Raw genomic sequence first — 19,309 nt, forward strand, 5'->3', positions numbered from 1 at the left:
GATTCCTATAAAAAAATCACAAGTGAATGGCGTTTGTAATGTGGATACATGAACAATAAAAATACACTGTTACAGCAGCTGGCTTGCTCAAATAAAGAGACACACAATGAGAAGAGTTTTACATCTGCCACCAGCGGAGGTGGTTGAAAGAGTTTAGATTGCAAGATTAGCTAAAATAACTAAGACTGTAAACGGCCCGACTGTGGACACACATACAGCAGCTGTTATGTTTGTGTTATTATTTTACATGCATGAGCAGTTTAATTTTAAAAAATGTAATTGCGTAAATGACAGATTAAGAATGAATACAGAACACTCTTTCATTGTTATAGCCTCCTACTGGTTTGCTTGTCTTCTCAGTAACAGATGGGTAAAAAGTTAAAGGTTGACCCAGCATTAAGGGTGTTTAAAGTGTTAAGCCAGTTCATGTCTCTGGAACTATTGGAGGAATAAAACAATATTCTTCTGAAAAAATATTCCCTCATTATGTATTTTGATAACGTTGTTGGAGACCTGGGGGGAGATCTCAGACTGATAAGTCCATAGTTTATGGATCCCATTATTTTCATTCTTACCAAGCAATTAAACAGGCAATTTGGATGGGTGTATTTTCATCTTGTAAGAGACTTCAGGCATCAAAGTGAAATGTTTTAAATTTAGAATAGCTCAGAAATTTGAAATTTGAAACAGCAACAAAAAAATCTCCCTGCAGCATAAACCATCCTTTAATTTGTCACCCTGTATATCTTCTCTGTGTGTCTGTAGATTGCTCAAGCCAGGCTGTGTCAGTGAAAGGCACTATAGAGAAAAAAAAAAAGACTGCTTCACAACTACACACATACTACATCAGAACAAAGTCTAATACATTACTACATGACCTCCATTGAATTTGTCCATGTCAGGATTAGACTTTACTTCATCGTACTTTAGTAAGTTTACACAATATATTTTTGTTGGCTTGTTTTTGGTATTTCCTAAATTAATATGACTTGAATCTTAGGCTGTATTTGATTTGTGTCATCTTTTAATGTATTCAACCGACCGAGGAGAAACGGTCACTTAACAGGATTTTAAATCAAGCCCCTTCACCTATCAGAAAACAAGCACACACATTCAGTGACATCGGTGGTCATCTAAACACATTTGACCACGCATCCCAAGAATACTCGTCTTTAAATCCTTTACCACAGCTCCTAACCAGACTCCACAAAATGCTTGCTACTGTGTCCCCCTGTTATCCAGTTAACCTGCATCTGTACTATAGATAATTGAAAAAGAAATGTCTTATCTAAATGATTTAAAATCATACGGGCAGTTCAACAATGGCAAAATTGTATAAAATTCCAAAGAAACAATTACAAGTTAAACACCTACAACATCGATTTCAGTTACTGTTTTGTATTTACATTGAATTAATAGTAGCCATATAAATAAAATTAAAAGGTAGGTATATAATTCATCCATTTTATGGTTATACGTAAATTGAGATTAAATCTCTTTAATGGCCACTCTGAAAAAAATTATAATAATTTGGTTTAAAGTAGAGTGTTTGACCAATTATTTTAATACATTTTTTTAACAATAATGAAAGCCCTAAAGATCACATGATCTTTTTCTAGCTCCTTCTTTCCACATTTATGCACACACAAGAATGAACGGATATTATTCACACGCACACTGAGACACATCCACGCAAGCTCGTGTAGAGCAACATACAGACATAGAAATTCAGACTGAAACACGCAGCCCTACTCTGGGGCCTCACAGTAATTTAGCTCTACAGAGGACAGAGCCGAACAGTGAGATTGCCACTTTGTTAGACTGTAGTTGGCCCGGGCGGTAAGGTGATCGTTTCAGGTCTAGGAGGAGTTCAGAAGGTTGCTAAGAACTGTAAATAAAGAAAGGAGGAAAAAAATAGATTAATGGTTAACACGTTTAAAGTATTACATGTGAATATTTATATCAAAAATGTGTTCTTTGCGTTTTCGTTGTGTGTGTGTGTGTGTTTGTCATACCCTGGGGATCTGACCGAGCCTCTGCTGCATCAGCTTTGTGTGGAGCCTCAGGGTCTGCTTCTAGTCACAAAGATTGACAGTCAGAGAAAAGCGAATAAAACAAACGTGGGAACTCATTGCTCAATTGCAAGGTTGTACTGCCAAGTTGAATTTCGCAAGTATTTAAGCAACAACCTCCAGAGCAGAAAAAATGAAGCCAACATGCAATTGCCCAAAAAAATTGCAATTCCTTAAGGCTACAATTAAAAGTGAATATATGCTCATAGATCCCCACAAGGCTTATAGTTTGCATGAAAAAGGACAGCTTTGTGAGCACTACTGTATTACCGCCTGTCTGCTAGGCTTCACTTTCGCTGACTCAAACAACTGAACTGGACCCAAGTTAATCAAGATCAAAATGCAGAACTCCTATACAGCTATACAGCTATACTATTAAAGTTGAGGTTTCAAAATTAAGATTCGCAATCTGTGAATCTGTGACATCATGGTGGATATGCCCATCCTTTGTATACAGTCTATGATTTAGCTTAATAATGTTTCTACTAATTAGCATCAAGTTATTGCGTCCCTTCTCTCAAATATGAGGAAAAGCGTTCATCTTCCTTCAGTGTGAAACTGCTTCACCAGCTGTACAGAAGTGTGAATTTCTAAGGATCTTGATTTCTTGGGGTAATTGCATATTATCCAAACCATGAAAATTAGTTTCTTATTTTTTGTGTCACAGAGGAAAACTTATACCTATTCGTGAAGTCTTTTAAATTATTGTTAGTGAAGCAGAAACTAGCTGCAATTACTACCTCTGCTCTTTACAGAGGAAAACTGCATGTCTAAATATGTTTAATCAAATTAAAAACACATATTGTCTATTACTCTAAATGCTCAAATTATAAGAGTTACTTTGAATCTGACTACTGGCCTGCACTGCTATAAGTGGATGCCCTATTACTCATGTTGACTGCAAATGAAAACTTTGCTGAACTGGCAGTAATAGGATGCAGGATGCGAGGATGGTGTGAGTCGTATGTCACTGACAACAGTTCATGAAAGGGAGCCAAAAGCTGAATTTAAAAGAACTGGTAAACTTGAAAACCCGTCCTTTTAGGACTACAAGTAACAAACACACACCTTGCCCACTGGACACAGTTAGGATGAAACTTGATTTAAAGCGGAGATTCAGATAAAAGATGAATAATTTTCTTTTGTAGCGTCATTAAAGCTTAACAGATCTGAAGCTCTGATGGGGGTTGGCATTCATTTCAAAGAGCTTGGACATAAGCAGTTCTTCTGTTGCTAATGTGGGCACCAAACTGAACAACAAACACAATTTTGGCATACACTTCATTCATTGTTGATGAGGGTCAAGAAGAATTTCTTGTCTGGTCAAATACCAAACCTTGCGTACAGCAGTTAAGGTAGCTACTGTATAAATTGAGTTTTCCCTTTGATTTATTATTATTAATTAGTTTTCCACCAGCAACAAAAGGATCAGATAATTACCCTGTCTATTTTTGAAGCACAGCTTCTTCTGTTGATAGGTGAAGTATCCAGCGATTGCTCCCACTGCAGACACAACAATCGCACTAAGGATTGCTGCTAAAGAGCTTGAGCTGGCCTCTGTAGCACAACAAACAAACAAAGAGACAAATAAAGATAAGTCATAACAGCAGAGAATGTGCAGTCAAGTTCAGCAGTATCCTATGAACATGCCACTGGAACTGTAAACCTATTGGTCTGAGCATTAATGTGATCTGTGAAAATCCATCTATAACAACTGTAACTGTAACACTGAGTGTCAGCACTGGGTGCCATTTTGCAGTTGAAAGAATGAATATCAATTTAGCAAAGAAGCTCACTGACATGACATAATGTGTGAATTATGTGTGTATGTGTGAGACAGACAGGGGGAAGGGAAGGAGAGAGAGATGAAGAGCAAGCAACAGTGTGTGTGTGTGTGTGCGTGTGTGTGTGTGTGTGTGTGTGTGTGTGTGTGTGTGTGTGTGTGTGTGTGTGTGTGTGTAAGCGAGAGAGCGAGGCTGCATCATCTCGTTCCAGAATTTTCTGATTCCTTTTCATTCGTCTGTCATTTAAACTTCCCACAGCATTCACAGTGAGCATTCACAGAAATCTGTCTGCACCTGTAACCCAGTTACTATGACAACACCAAAATGAATAGTTTTCATGCTGTGTGACAGCACACCGCCAAGTATAGGTACTGGCACATACATCACTAAATTGGCTAAATTGTGAGTAAATGTAATTAATTGTGCATCTAAATAATGTTTTTAACAAACAAAAAGGTTTAAGTAACCCCATCAAACTCATTGTAATAGGTCGCTACACTAACACTACATATATCTGGCACATGATTTCATGCTGTTGTGTTTCCAACTTAAAGGCGAGGCTTTTATTGTCTTGTTGTGGCCTGAGTCGACAGCGAGACTTTCAGCGCTACAGGGGTGAAATTGATGTTGAGGCATAAAAGACAAGTTCGGAAAAAAAAAAGAATAAAAGAGGACAGGAGATCCAGAGCTCACGGCGAGAAAAGCAAGGGAGTGGCATGAGTCAGAAAAGTGAGACGAATAAAAAGTGGGAATTAGTCAGTTAAATTAAGTGGAATGAAACCGGAGAGTATAGTGAGTCAGAAAAAGGAAGTAAAGGTGGGTGGAAACTGACGTGTATGAGCATGAATGCGCATAAACGCATCACATACAGCTGGGACACAACTGTTTCTTGAACAGAGGCATTGACATGAAATAATACTAAATGACACTGACTATCATCGAAATATGTTTTAGAGTCGCTCCTGTAATTAAACATTTGGGCACTTGTGAGTTAAACCTTGAATCCATTTGGTAGATTCTACAGCTTTTGCTTCTTTTATAAAATTATTCTTAGATGTTTTTTAAACTTGAAAGGAAGGTTTAACCATCAAACCTACCAAAGCTACTTGACTACACATAATAATTAAAGTTTTACCTCCCTTTACCACTACAATGGATTCTAAATTGAACAATCAATATGCGATTGAAATGCTGACTTCAAAGCATTAACTGTTTCGGAATTACAACCTGTTACAGTCAATCGAAGCCACTATACTTGGTTAATGAAAACACTTTACAACATCTAGCCAAGTCAAGAACACTCTCAAGGAAGTAGGTGCGCCTTTCTCAAGGTCTACAATCAAGAAATGCCTTCACGAACACAGCATTTACAACAAGGTGTGAAGCCCTGGTTATTCTCAAGAACAAGAATGCCAGATTAGCTTTGCTGGAAAACATCTAAAACTGCCTGCAGAGTTCTGACAAACATGGAACAGATTAAATAAAGCTGAACTAGTACTATGAAAGCATGGAGTAAAAGAGAAACAGCTTATGATCCAAAGGCATGTATGGCTACCAAGGGGAACGGATCCACTGGTATTTACTGATGATGTGACTGATGAGATAGCCCGTCACAGTGCAAATAGATAAAAACACAAAGCATACTGCAAAGCTACCCAAGAGTTTCTCAAGGCAAGAAATTCGATAGGGCCAAGTCAGTCACCTGATATCAACCCAGTAGAGCATGATTTTCAGTTACTGACGACAGAACTAAATGCAGAAATACCCACAAAAAAGCAGCAACTGAGAGTAGCTTCAGTAAAGACCAAGCACAGCATCTCAAGTAATGTGACATTTGGTGATGTCCATGGATTCGGGGCTTTAGGCAGTCACTAACTTCAAAGGATTATCGCCCAAGTAATAAAAACAGTCTTTGTGAGCCTCTAAAAATAGGACCTATGTATAAAAATGTTTCTAATTCAAAATTAAAAGTCTGACTCTTTAATTTAAAATCCACTGAGCAGTGCATAGAGGCAAAACTCCAAAATTTAACTGTAGTGTTAGAAAGACAATGTAAACAGACTATAATTAAAAGTGACTGAGATGACCCGATCAATAATGGGGTTGTAATTAGGGTGTTGCTGTGGGGCTTGAATTATTTGCTACCAAAACATTCTGGTAATAATCATCACAGTGAAGTCATAGTTGGCCCAGCAGCGATTCACTTCTGAAGTCTGTGTCTTGTGCACACAGACTTCAGAAGTGGTGCTCAGGACGCTGTGAGCCCCAGAAGTCAGTGAATATTTAGCAATGCTACAAATGAGTAATGCTCATGTGTATGTGTGCAGGTTGGGAACTGAATAGATTTTTGATCAGTGAATATGGAAAGAGATTATGGTGAAAGGTTGAGAGTCTTAGCCAACTAAGTTACATGTAGGTTTGTGGCACACGTGGATTGTTACTTTAAAATAGGAAAACAGAGGAGAGAACTCACTTTGGGGCTGTTGATCTGCTGTAAAGAAGAGAGAACACACAAAAAGTTAGCAACACAACAACATCACATTCAGTTGTTCATGGTAAACTGTTTGTATCCTTTCATCTGCTTTGATATGAACATTTAATTCTACTGTTATTTCCAATAAAATTCGATGTGACACACCCCTAAAGACCAGCTTCAAACACGAGAGAGAGGCATTTCTCTGTGACTCTTGTATCCTGTTTGCATTGACAAAGGCATGCCAGTAATATCCTGTCTGTTTCAGAACCACATTGGGCCTATTTGTGCTGCTGCGGCTACGATCCTATGTACGGTATTTGACTAGGATTTGCACTGTAATATTTTGCTATCATGCGTATTTTTGATCTCAAAGACAAACAGAAAAAATTAAATCCTTACCATCACTCCCTGAGGCACCCAAAGCAGGCACTAAAGAGAGACAGAAAGACAAGAAAGGAGAGAGAAGGTATTATTTAAATGCTCTAATGATGCATGTAAAGCATTGTTGCTGAAATGACAAAGTGGAAAAAAAGAAGAAAGGTGAGATTATTCTCTTTACAGTGACTTGTAACCTCAGGGGCATTAAGAGTTCTAAAGTTTCTGTCCTAACTAGACTGTACAAACACACACACACGCTCATGCATACACAAGATTGTATGAAACATCCCTTATGTACAGTTACAAAGATGGCAAAGATACTTTTATAGCATCAGAGCGATAAAATATCTCACAGAGAGAGAGCGAGAGAGAGACAAACACTTTCTCCAGCTCTTTCACAACCTGATCTTTGATTTTATCCACACTCAAACAACCCTGTTATCTCCTTCTGCACTGCCTGTCTGTATATGTCTGTGACATCATCCTTGCCCTTTACTTGCTTCAACTTGAAGAAGCTGCTAATAACAGAGTACTAAAGAGGAGTCTTTCACCCTTCGCAAGTATATAAATGATTATACTACTTTTGAGTTTTCACATTTCAGGAGGGAACTGAGAAGCTGCTTCAGGAAAATCTGCTGTTCCCACATTTCTGTCATATTGCCGCAAGGTTAGTGATTAAGCTTTTGTAAAACAAGTCAGTTCAGCACCTTGTCATGGGAGCAAGGCACTGAACCGACAGCCTTCTTCCAATAGAGAGACAAGAGGAATGAGAAGAATGTTTTATGAAAACCAAACTACACCTTACTAGCCCCTGATTGCAATGCTAACTTTGTACATACACAGGACATTTTTAGTTTGGATACAACAATAAATTCAACCATAATAGTTATGAATGAATACCAACCATCTTCGCTTTTATTTTCGTCGTTTGACAGAGGTGCTAAAAAAATAAATGAAATAAAATTAACAAATACCGTGGATCAATAAAGAAATGCAAAATTATTCTCGGAATGGGAATTTCTTATCAGATGTTTATGAATACATATCACAAATCTAACACACTATAACATGGTGTTTCTGTCCCCCTTTCATTGGATTTAAATGGGAGCTGCCAGCGTCTTGAGCTCAGTCACATTTAACTACACAGTAACGATTAGCATTTGGTTTGACTTAAACAATATCATGCATAGTTTATACACTTCTTGCTGGTTATGTTGTACAGGTGCTAACAGTATGAACTAATTTTGCACTGAAATGTGTTAATATGAATACATTCAGTGGTAGATGTACTATACAGTAGGCTAAACACCCACTAAAATATTGACCACTATTCACAAATAATAAGTACTCTAAGAAGTTTCAAATCCCAATTTAACCCTTGCTCAAGACCTACTGTGAATGTGGTGCATTAGCCCTGTTGTACCAGGCTCTAGAGCTACCAGAGGACCATCTCAAACCCCAGTCTGTGATGCAGTTTTCAAGTGATCAAGTGCTAAAAATTTTTTGGTAGAGGAATAACTTTGTTATTTTTTTTTTAAACCTTTATGAAGATGACAACAGTCTTGTCACTAATTTCCCCTGTAATATTTTACATCTTAATGGCTTTAAGACTCTAATTTCACCACTTAAAAATAATAGATAATTAGATGATGGCAGCTAAGGCAAAAGCCTCAACTGGTTATTGGTTACGACACTAAACTGAATTGAAATTATTATGAGCAATAACTTCCCAACTTCCCAACTTCCGGTTACAGATGGGAAGCGCATCTGTAACCGGAAGGTCGCCGGTTCGATCCCCGGGTGTTGGGCAGAGGGGCCGATGGCGCAATATGGCAGCCTCGCTTCCGTCAGTCAGCCCCAGGGCAGCTGTGGCTACAACCGTAGCTGCTTCCACCAGTGTGTGAATGTGAGAGTGAATGAATAGTAGCATTGTAAAGCGCTTTGGGTGCCTTGAAAAGCGCTATATAAATCCAATCCATTATTATTATTATTATTATTATTACCTGAATTCTGCCGTGGTCCCATCCTGCTCTTCACGGGAGTTTCCTGGTTTAACACTGTATACAGTAAAACAATGAATAAATAAATGAATCAATCAATCAATCAATCAATCAATAAGCCTGTTTGTCAGTCAATCAATCTTGCCAATGTGTTTGTGAAAACACTGAAATAAAAAGCATGTAGCCCTCCATGTCGATGGGGCCATAACAGCTGATCCTTAAAATCTACAGTCACTGTGGTAAACAATGCTACTCTCTTTGCATCGCATAGATTGTACTGATTTGAAGTTTTCAGTCAAAACGACACTTTAGGCTAAATCTCCATCAGTATCTGTTCGTGCTGTATTGGACAGGTACTTCTGTGCATCTCCATTTTTTTTTATCAATAGCAACAATAAACTCAACAGCAATTATTATGAGCAATTACTGACCATGTGTTTCCTGCTCTGCAATTGACGTCTTCTCAATGTTAAACCCTGGATCTGGTAAATAAACAAACAAATAAATAAATACATACATACATACATAAACAGAAACACAAAATCAATCACTGTACAGGAATTTTATCTAGATAATGCCAAAACATATTGAAACACATGTAACACACTGTAACACTCTGTTCTCAGTCCCTCATGACCCTCGTGAATGCCCTGCAGAGGTGTTCTCAGTACTGAAATACTGAAACACAGCCAGCTCCAAGGGTGTAACTGTGATCTTGTGAACCAATGTTGACTTAGATTAAGGGATATTGTCTGTCACGAACAAAACCTTACCCTACTATATATTTATTGGGGAAAACCCAATTGACTTAAATAACATGTGGGACTCAGTGTATAGTGTTAGGCTGGCCAGGGCAGGGTGGGGTGTGATCACCGCATTAATTTATCACTGATAGAAACCTCAGTGACCTATTTTCTAGGGACCTATTCTTTCTGTTAATAACATCATGAAAACAAATGCAATTAAAATACCAAAATAATTTATTGATAGGATGGATGTTAAATAACAAACCTACATTACTCTCATTCTGACCCCCACATCTTTTCTTCTTGTCTGAATAGTTCTTCCAGGGTAATTGGTCCAAATTACTAACTTCCTTTCCCATCTCAGTGCTTGCACTTCTAGGGACAAGCTAAGCTAAAGCACAATGTCTCTGTCTAAAAAAAGGTAAAGCCAAACATAACCTTAGAATAGGACATACTGACATGAGGTCAGCATAACATTTAGTATGAAAGAGCACAAACTCCAGTTTGAGAAAGAGGGTGTTATAAGATAAATAGAAATAAATTAAGGGAGACACTTCTATTTTCATAAACCTTTACTCGGGTCATTTGGCAGGCTCATGACATTCATAATTTGGAAGATAAAATCAGCCAAGCCAAAATCCCACCTTAGAACCTTCCTAAGGGAATTGTATTTCCTGATAGAAAGGCACAGATGGATTATTTTGTTCAGAAAACAGGGAGTTGCAGAAAAAAATATAGAGTACATTACACCTCAAAAAAGCATTACAGCATGTACATATTTTTTAATGAGTGACAATGCAAAAGTTCTGTCAGGAGTAATTTTATTAGTCCCAGAATCAAAGAATCTCTCAGTTGAGATCGAATCTCAAATTTAAAATATGTAGTTATGGCCAAAATCTAGAAAACAAAACTGCAAGAATGAAAGGCATTCTTCAGATCTGTTTGATTTGAAGTCTTTGCTCAGGGACAGGCAGCGCTGCCGTATATTCAGAGATTATGGGAAAACCCCAAGATTCAACTGATCATCTTAAGAAAGCTCTAAAAAATGTTTCTGCTCAAATGATTTTCAAGCTATGCAGATCCTCATCTGTCGTTTCTGTAATTATTTAAAATGCTGTAAATGAACATTTCTGAACATCAGCTTAACTTGCAAGCTTCTGTGTATTTCATATAACTGAATTTAAGGAAAATAAAATGTTTTTAGGTCTTGTTTAGAGGTTATATGATCAAAAGAAGAAGGAGTCATAATGCCAAATAATAACCGACCTGCATTTGCAAAGGGAAAATACAGGTATGTTTATTGTCTGTATGCTATTATTTGTGTATATATGAGGCATATAAAGGTCTCTTTATACTACTTGTTATGACTTGCAGTTCTACTGTCACACAAAATACATGCTTATACTGGAAACAAGGGACAGCAGGTGACGTTTTACTAAGAAGTTTGTGTAATATCCCATCATAAAAGACACTCAAGAGATGGCCTCATCTACAGAATACATGTGCTTGGCTCTGTTTACAACTTTTTCTCTGTGGTCTTAGCACATACTCATTTTCAAAACTCAGGTGCATTTTCCATATTCATGAATGCATGTACAAGAGTGTGCAAAATATGTACTTGAATATCTTTACTTACTTATAGTGACAGTTTCATCTGTGGTTGTGAAATCATCTGTGGATGACTCTTCATTAGCAGATGGATCAGTTGGTGCCTCCTCATTGGCTTCTAGACCTACTGTTGTTATGATGTCATGAAGTCCACTCTATTAAAAAAATATTATAACACATATGAACCCATAGTACAGGACACATTTACTCACTATCATAGCAACCTATTAATGACATCTGTAAAATACAAACCTTAATAGGTGTGAATAAGAAGTTTTACTTTTTAAAAAATGGTATTAACCTCGTCTTGAGCAGGTGTTGTATTCGCATTTGTGGTGGGTTGCGCCTCCTCATTAACTGCTGTTTGCGTAGCTTCTGGAGTGTCATCCTCAGAATCAGCAGCTGGCCATGGATAGAAGTGAAACAGAAGTAGCGAAGCATTAGTTCACTGATTTTTCCTTTTATAGCCCAATTACCACATTCTGTGGCATGGGCTTTTAGGGCTTGTTTTGCTGCACAGTTAAAAACAATACAAGAAAGACATGTAAGAAACATTTTACATTATAATAGCCATTCCTTCAAAGTTACATCATTTTTTTTTGATGTAATAGTGCAAAAGTTGAACCTGCTTTTTGCTGCAATGAAGAATGAAGATTTTTATTTTTAATAAACTGCAGCTTTGCTGTGAGATATTAACTACCTGAAACATTTTACAGCAGAGAGGTAAAAAAAAGAAAGAAAGAATAAAAACAACAGTGTAGTATGAATGCCAAGTATTAAAAAGTGAGGAAACTGACAGCAGTTTATTTATCTAACAAAAAAAGAGAAACAAAAGCACCATGTTTCATTATTGCTTTAAATGTGCATATATGCAATTCTATTAATCACCTTGTGTAGTTGTAGGCGCGTCAGAAATAACTGGTTCTGTTTCTCCAGTCGTAGGACTCGCTGATTGACCCTCCTCCCCTGCAGGAGCATCTGTAGGCACTGGCTCTGTGCTTACATCTGCAGCATTTGCTTCTTGGATTAATTCAGCCTCAGGGTCAGCAGTGGGCTCAGGCTGCAATACTTCCTGTTTGGCACAACATTTTATTTAAATAAGCAACGGTCTATGTAACACTAGGTGAGATTTTCAAACGGCTGACAGGGACCCAGGACTGAACAGTTCAAACAAAATATCTCAATTTCTCACCTCAGTTGCAGTGACCACCTCCCCAAGGTTATGCTGGTCGATGACCTCTACATCTGCTTTAGATGTGGGAGTTTCAATAGATGGCTCTACTGTTGGGATTATATCATCTGCACAAAGTTAAGTGAAAGACGCAAGTCAGAGAATAATACAGTGTGGGATTACATACTGACAATCAGTTGGAAACAGATGGGAAAAAGCCAATTCATGGTGCCACAGCTGGCAGAACCTGTACAACAATCAAACAAAAAAGGCAGACATGGCGACTCAAAGTCCACCTCAGTGTCTCAAAGAATATTTTTCCATGCTTTTGAACCCATAGAACTTCCCGATGATACAATTCCCTATTTTGTAACTTTTCTGTTTGAAAACCAATGCAAGGAATATCGCATTGGTTTCTAATATAATAATATAGATAATAAAGTTTCTACTAAAATTTTGGCATGATTTGTGTAACCGCTGATTATTAAAAAGCAGCACGCCTTAATCGCCTTCCATCTGTTGCTCCTCTAAGTCATTAAAGTCATCTGAGTGGTGTTTAAGATGACACATACATAAACTTAGAACCACACCCTGGCCTGATTGGTGCCTGATGCTACCGATCCAGCCAAAAACAAACGAAAAAAACCTGCTTCACATACACATCGATCACTTGTGACCTGCTTCCACATCAAATGCAGTCTTAACCTCAGCACTGGCATTGCAACTCTGTGCTAATGAGAAAATGACAGAGATGTGCTCTTTGTCAGTCTGTGTGTGACAAGCAATGTGTGCGTGTACGCCTGTGACATTCCCCCGTCGCATGTGACAAGCTCAAGCAGTAAAGTGAGCTCTGGCTTGATTGTTCTTTGCTTGCTGACGTCAGCAGCACCCTGATGCTGGTTTATCTGAGCAGATCTTCTTTCACAAAACACCCAATATTAAGGCAGGACTGATTAAAAAATCTAATCAAATACCTCTACCACTTTTTTAAGAGCTATTCATTGCAGGGTGGATTTTCAATAAAGAATCACGGGGCTTGCCAAGTGAGATTGTATCACAATCAGCAAAGCCTGGAGGGAGAGCAGCAACACATCTAAAGTATTTCCATCGGGGTGAAAATCTTTTAGTGGTAACAAGTACTGGCTACACCCTGAATCCATTCATCCACACAAATATACATTCATATTGCAGGAAAAAAAAATCACACACACAAACAAAAGCAAGTGCACACACACACTGCAGCATGAATATTTGACATGCAAACTCTCATGCACCACTGCATGGCTCCTGAAACCATCATAGAAAAAAATCTCTTTGTTCCACTGAATATCACTGCACCAGTTTAACAAACATTAATCAGTTTCCATACATTGTGCGCATGGATATGTGTGGTATGTATCAATTTCACTATCTTAATCAGTTCTTTGGAAATTACTGTCTTCAGCAAAGATGTGCTGTAGCATGCCACTTCAGGCTAATGGGGTGGAACACAGTTAAGATTGAAGTTGATGAGTCTCACCAGAACACCTATGGTGAGGCACAGAAAAAACACTACATTCATCAAACTGTTCCTTAGACAGCTGTCAGTAACCTTCTGCCACAATCTTATTAATAATCTCTCAAACCATTAACTCTAATAATGAGTCTCTATTTGTGTGAGAACGCAGTGTGCATGAGACATGAGGATAAAATATAATTCCCCCAGTTCTTGTGCATGTGTGTTTGTGTTTATGAGTGTGTAGAGGCTACCCCTCTATGCAAACTCCTTCTTCATAGAACATTCTGTTCCCATCTATTAGTTTGCCACTTCCTCGTTTAACTACCTCTCCCATAAGCATTGCCCAGTCCAGCAACACTTACATGCATACATACAAACTCATGTAATGTTCCCTCCTCCCCTCCTGTCCCCTATCATACAAACAGCTACATGTTCACACACGTATGAAGTTCATGTGCACACATGTTCCCATTCACCCTCTCTGAGTAAGGGGAGCCCTGTTTTGTGTTAGCACAGCAGTGAAGCCAACTGTTGCACATCCCAAGCGCTCTCACTCCTTGCCTTCCCTATCGCCCCTTCCATTTCACCAAGTCTCGACTCTCTCTCTCTTTCATTGTCGCTACTTTCCCTTGAGGCTGATGAGTCATCTGTGTCTCTGACATGGCCGCACGCTATTGTGTGGCGCAAAACAACTGTGCTAAACTGCAAAAATATTCCCTGAGAAAGAAGTTCCTAAGTTAAACCAGTTCACCCATGTGGGAACGTATCTTACTATCAATTAGACTGGCGGAAAAATCTCTCTAACAGCACCTAGAAGCTCATTAATTAACAAAAATTAAAGTGTAATAAAGAGAACTTGTCTTGTTGGGTTTATGCCGTCGCTGGAAATGAATGCCGCCACTATTAATTTTATTATTATTATTGATTAGACTGCTGATTGATTTTTTTCAAATACTGACTAATTTAATTGGGTAGAATGAAAGCAGATGTGGGAAATGCCTGATATAATTTCATACAGCCCGAGTGACATGATCAAATGTCTTGTTTTGAATATCTGTGCAGCTACAAATGGCAAGTATTCAACATTTTAGATATAAGTGAATTATTACTTAATCATTCAACTGCCAACTACATTTATATCAAATAATATACTGGCAATGAGCAGGCAGTTAATTGATTATTTCTAGCTGCTCTCCTGAAAAGGACGACTCTTGGAAAAGACATATTTCTGCCTATAACTCCTGGCAACTTCTAGCTCCGTGAGAGAAATTTTATAAGCATCTTTCCACACAGCTCATTTCGAGTCCATCTTCACCTTTCCGTGTTACATAACCGGCAGTTTGCTTTACTACTTTTTTATATGACATGTATCTAGAAAGAAGAGTGATTGATAACAGCCTTCTGGATCTATGCCAAAATGTAAGAGTTCATCCTGAAGTATGCTGTACCTCGCCTATATAATTCAACCAAGATGAAATTGTAATATAGCACTTAGGATAGCAAACTGATATGGGCATCAGCTTTGTCATGGTGGCACTCTGGCATAAATCAACATGCTTTAAAAAAAAAAGAGAGAGACAGAACTGTCATGACAAGGAACCAGGAAAAGTGGTTCTTGGGAAATAAGGTACGAACTTTAATTAAAAGGAAATTCCACTTAAATATATGTGATTGCAAAGAATGCCACAAAGAGGTGTGGTTCTTATGAACAATTAATATACTGTGTTAAATAATGATGTTTCTGTAGTTTACAGCATGTTAACTAGTTTCAATGTTTTCAGGAAAGGGGACTAGTATAAACATTTGCCACATCAAAGATAGCAATCTATATACTGTGAAAAGCCCCTTGTAAAGAAATGACTAATAAACTTATCTTATGTTATCTTATCTTATCTTATCTTATCGTAGAAAGATAAATAACATGGACAGTTGGGAATTATACTAGTATGTGGATATGTCCAGTGATGGAACTCCTTATCTTGGCATTTTATATTACGCCCTAGCAAGCCTGACAATAAAAAGCTGAATTTGTTTTAATTCCTATTACGTTCTCTTTTTGTTTGTTTTGGAAACTGAAGAAGAGTAAAGGTGTTTTTAATGGAGTTTTAGTTATGTAACACACAGGACAGTGCATTACATAAATTGGAATCTGAAACACGTTACCAGCACCATGAATTAAAAAGGAACATTACTCTCGAGCTTTTCTGGTTCCTACCATGAGATTTTGTGCGATTTCCTGTGTGTAGCTGAATGAGTAATAATGCGTGTGCATGCCCTGCCTTGTAAAAATACACATGAACTCATTTGTGCATGTGTGCCAGGTGACACAGGTATGGTTCTGTTGTGTTTCTATGGGATAGAAAGTGCTGTGTTTACCCCAATCATGTGTCTTAACAATGCCCCCATAGAGATAATGCATGTGTGGAGTGTTTGTGTGCATGGGTGTGGGTTTCCCTTATCCACCGAAAGAATGATTTATGTGCTAGCAGTTGAAGGTGTAAACACAGACAAGTCTGCACACACACACACACACACACACACCTGGCTCACATCACAGCTCTTTTTTCTTTTATTTGTTTCTAAGGCAAACACATGTTCCCTAGCTGAATTGTGCACACCGATAAATAAAGCACACCCATACTCCCACATGTTCTGTACATTAAACTTCTACCCCACTCCCACCTACACATACGCACACAGATGCTAAGGGCCCCCGGGAAGCGTAAGGCGCTGAGACTAGTTCTGTAGATGGGTGTTGTCTACAGCTGGTGCTGGATCTAGTTACTGACACTCCCTATCATTCAACTCTATAAATCGCACTATAACTGATGTGCACATATACAGCTGAGCTAGCGCCCCATCTTTTTTGGTGTGACTAAGAATTGGTGTGCACACATATGCAAGTCAGCAAACACACCCATTGAGATTTTCTGTGATTGAGTAGTCCAACATCTACTGAGTTTAAAATCACATTAAACTTCTGCAATTATGGGCAATGTGTGTGAAAAGAGAAGGGAAAAAAGCGCTCTCTTTCTCTGTCTGTCTGTTTGTGTGTGTGTGTGTGTGTGTGTGTGTGTGTGTGTGTGTGTGTGTGTGTGTGTGTGTGTGTGGGTGAGAGAGAGAGAGTGTGCGTGTGTGTGAAGGTGGTTCCTCTCTGATGGTTTATCTGGTGATAACCGGTAGAGTGAGATTTTGCCAGATTGCATCCATGCGCACCAACGTCCAACTGAATTTTTTTGCATAAGGATAATAAAACGAATTTGTCTCACTTTTTCCATGCTTGTGTATCCTTGTTTTCCCTCTCAATCAGCTACATTGTTCCTTTATCTTTTGCCAACAGCTGTCCACTTTTCTCTTTAGTTTTTCCTCACTTTATGTGTTTTTCTCAATGTTTCTTTCTATTCCTGTGAGTTTTACTGCACATTTAAACAATCTGGAATCATTGCATGTGCCGCAGGGAAGGGCAGAGGCCCATGGGCCAGCTGAAGGAGAAGGGAAAGGAAGAGGAGAGAGAAAACACGAAGAACGAGAGATGCAGAGGAAAAGAATAGATGTGGCTCAATAACACATTGAAACAGAAACAGGGAAACGGGAATCAATTATAATTATTTATGTAACAACAATGGAACCACCACACCCCTATGGACCTAAACTCCAGTCCAAAAAGAAATGGCCACATGACAAGACACACCTTTTTTTAATGATGATGTCTGGGAAACAAAGCTGGAACCCCAATATAGTAATAAAGATGGAGGGCTTTTCATTCGCTTAGCCAGAACTGATAATAACAATAATAACATAGATTTTTTTTTAATCAGCTAAAGGTTAATTGAATTGAAACATGACAGGGATTCGGGCAAAAGGCACAGTGGTAATTGTGCTCACACAAGCAAAGGCAAGAGGAGAGAAAAAGACAGAAAAGGAGAAAGACAGGTGAGAGCCAGAGGGGAGTAAAGGTGGGGGGAGAAATGGAGGCAGTGAGATAATGACCAGCACAGTCAGTTAGTCAGACATACAGACAGACAGACGGGGGGAGAGACAGACATAGATGGATAAATAGATAGACAGATAGATGCACAGATAAAAAGATAGATAGAAGCCACCATGCACACTAACACATGAAATGCTCTGCTGAAGAATGCGCTGAATTAACTGGAAACAAATTATTACCTTGTGCCTTGGCGTGCGTAGCCAGCAGGCTTCCTAATAGCAGAATCCACAGGTATGACATCATGGGAACACGGCGAGGCTGCGAATAAAATCGGGGTTCAATCTCCCTTTTCTCGCCCTTCAACAATGACAATTAACTGGCGTGGAGGTTTCAGGTAGATCTGGAGGGCGTGCTCGCGTGTGTGCCGGTGCGTTCTTGCGCGTCGGATCAATCCAAGGTGCTGAGATGCTCAGGCTCAGTGCGCGCCGCCGCGGATCCGTCGTCCCCTTTGTCTGGATTGGGAGAGAAGGTTCGGTTTTTATTGGTAGGCGGTCTCTTCTCTCAAATGAAGGGAGGCGGACTGACTGCTAGGTACGTTGCTGTGCTGGCATTCACATGACTTTCCGCGCTAATTAGTGGGCTTTTTGTCTGTATCTCTCTGTTAAGTATTGCGAACATTTCGGGTGCATGCTCTTCGTTATCAAGCGCGATTAGTGCCGATTAGGACTTGTGTCATTCATGATAGCAGCCGCCATGCACTATTTTAACTCGAAAGTGCCACTAATGAGTATAATCGTGTCATTCATTAAGTATTTCCCAAATTTTGATAAAGGGTCCAGCAAGACCTCGAAAGGATCTATCTCTTATGTGCTGAGGTCATAGCTGTGGGGATGGTACTATGAGTTGGGTAGGGTAGTATCATCAGCAGTTAGATAAGAGCTGTATAAATTATATATGTTGTAAAATGTACTTTGGTTACCATGTTACCTAATATGACGATTGCCTTTAAAATAAAGTAAAAAAAAAAAAAACCAACAAAAATCATACAGAACGGCTGCGAGATGAAAGCCAGATTTATACAGAAAACATTAATAAACCTGTAACCATCCAGACAGCAAAGACAACACTGCACCTAAGCCTCACTCTTTATCACAACTGCCTCAAACACTCATTTCCTTTCAAAACCAGTGGTAACCAGATAACAAGCACGCCATGATTTACCCACAGAATAGTAACAGCCAATAGCAGCTCTGAGCTGGCTCTTATGAAAGCCACATAAATATCTTGTCGATCCGGCCATGCTCAATTTACAGGCCAAGGAAACGCATCGGATCCAACTAACACTTAATAACAGGTGATGTTTGGTTAATTTATTGTGGCAGAGCACGGAAGGCCTCAAATATTCTCAATAATTTCAAATATTACCCAAACCCCAAAAGTATGTTTCCAGCCACATACTTTTCATCATGTCTAGTTTCTAGGTTGGTTTTCTGCTCCCTTGAAGCAAAGAAATAGCCAACCTCCTTGGGCTGTCTTCGTGAGTACTGTAGGAGCAGCATGCTGATTCTAACGATGTTTCATGGGAAATTCAGTTTTGCATAGCCATTTTCATGTGCAGTCACTAATCTGTGGTCAGGGACACAAC

At 38.8% G+C, this 19,309-nt stretch overlaps 1 protein-coding gene across 5 annotated transcripts; it reads right to left on the reverse strand.

Annotated features, from left to right (window-relative positions):
• Positions 1 to 1,378: 1,378 nt before the first annotated feature.
• Positions 1,379 to 18,177, reverse strand: LOC113007703 (uncharacterized). Of its 5 annotated transcripts, none has more exons than XM_026144552.2 (13): positions 17,904 to 18,135; positions 12,257 to 12,363; positions 11,953 to 12,136; positions 11,366 to 11,466; positions 11,093 to 11,219; positions 9,142 to 9,192; positions 8,714 to 8,767; positions 7,615 to 7,650; positions 6,732 to 6,761; positions 6,330 to 6,347; positions 3,513 to 3,629; positions 2,016 to 2,072; positions 1,379 to 1,888 (listed from the first exon to the last, which is right to left on the reverse strand). In XM_026144552.2, exons 1-13 carry the CDS (start codon positions 17,965 to 17,967, stop codon positions 1,860 to 1,862), a joined length of 975 nt encoding a protein of 324 aa, XP_026000337.1. In that variant the 5' UTR covers positions 17,968 to 18,135; the 3' UTR covers positions 1,379 to 1,859. The 5 variants fall into 5 exon arrangements, with proteins under 5 accessions (XP_026000337.1, XP_026000336.1, XP_026000339.1 ...); XM_026144551.2 differs by having other exon boundaries at positions 1,542 to 1,888; positions 2,016 to 2,075; positions 17,904 to 18,146; XM_026144553.2 differs by having other exon boundaries at positions 1,724 to 1,888; positions 2,016 to 2,075; positions 6,330 to 6,344; positions 17,904 to 18,177.
• Between the last annotated feature and the right edge of the window lie 1,132 nt (positions 18,178 to 19,309).

The sequence above is a fragment of the Astatotilapia calliptera genome, chromosome 16, assembly GCF_964374335.1.
Source record: "Astatotilapia calliptera chromosome 16, fAstCal68.1, whole genome shotgun sequence".
Classification (NCBI taxonomy): domain Eukaryota; kingdom Metazoa; phylum Chordata; class Actinopteri; order Cichliformes; family Cichlidae; genus Astatotilapia; species Astatotilapia calliptera.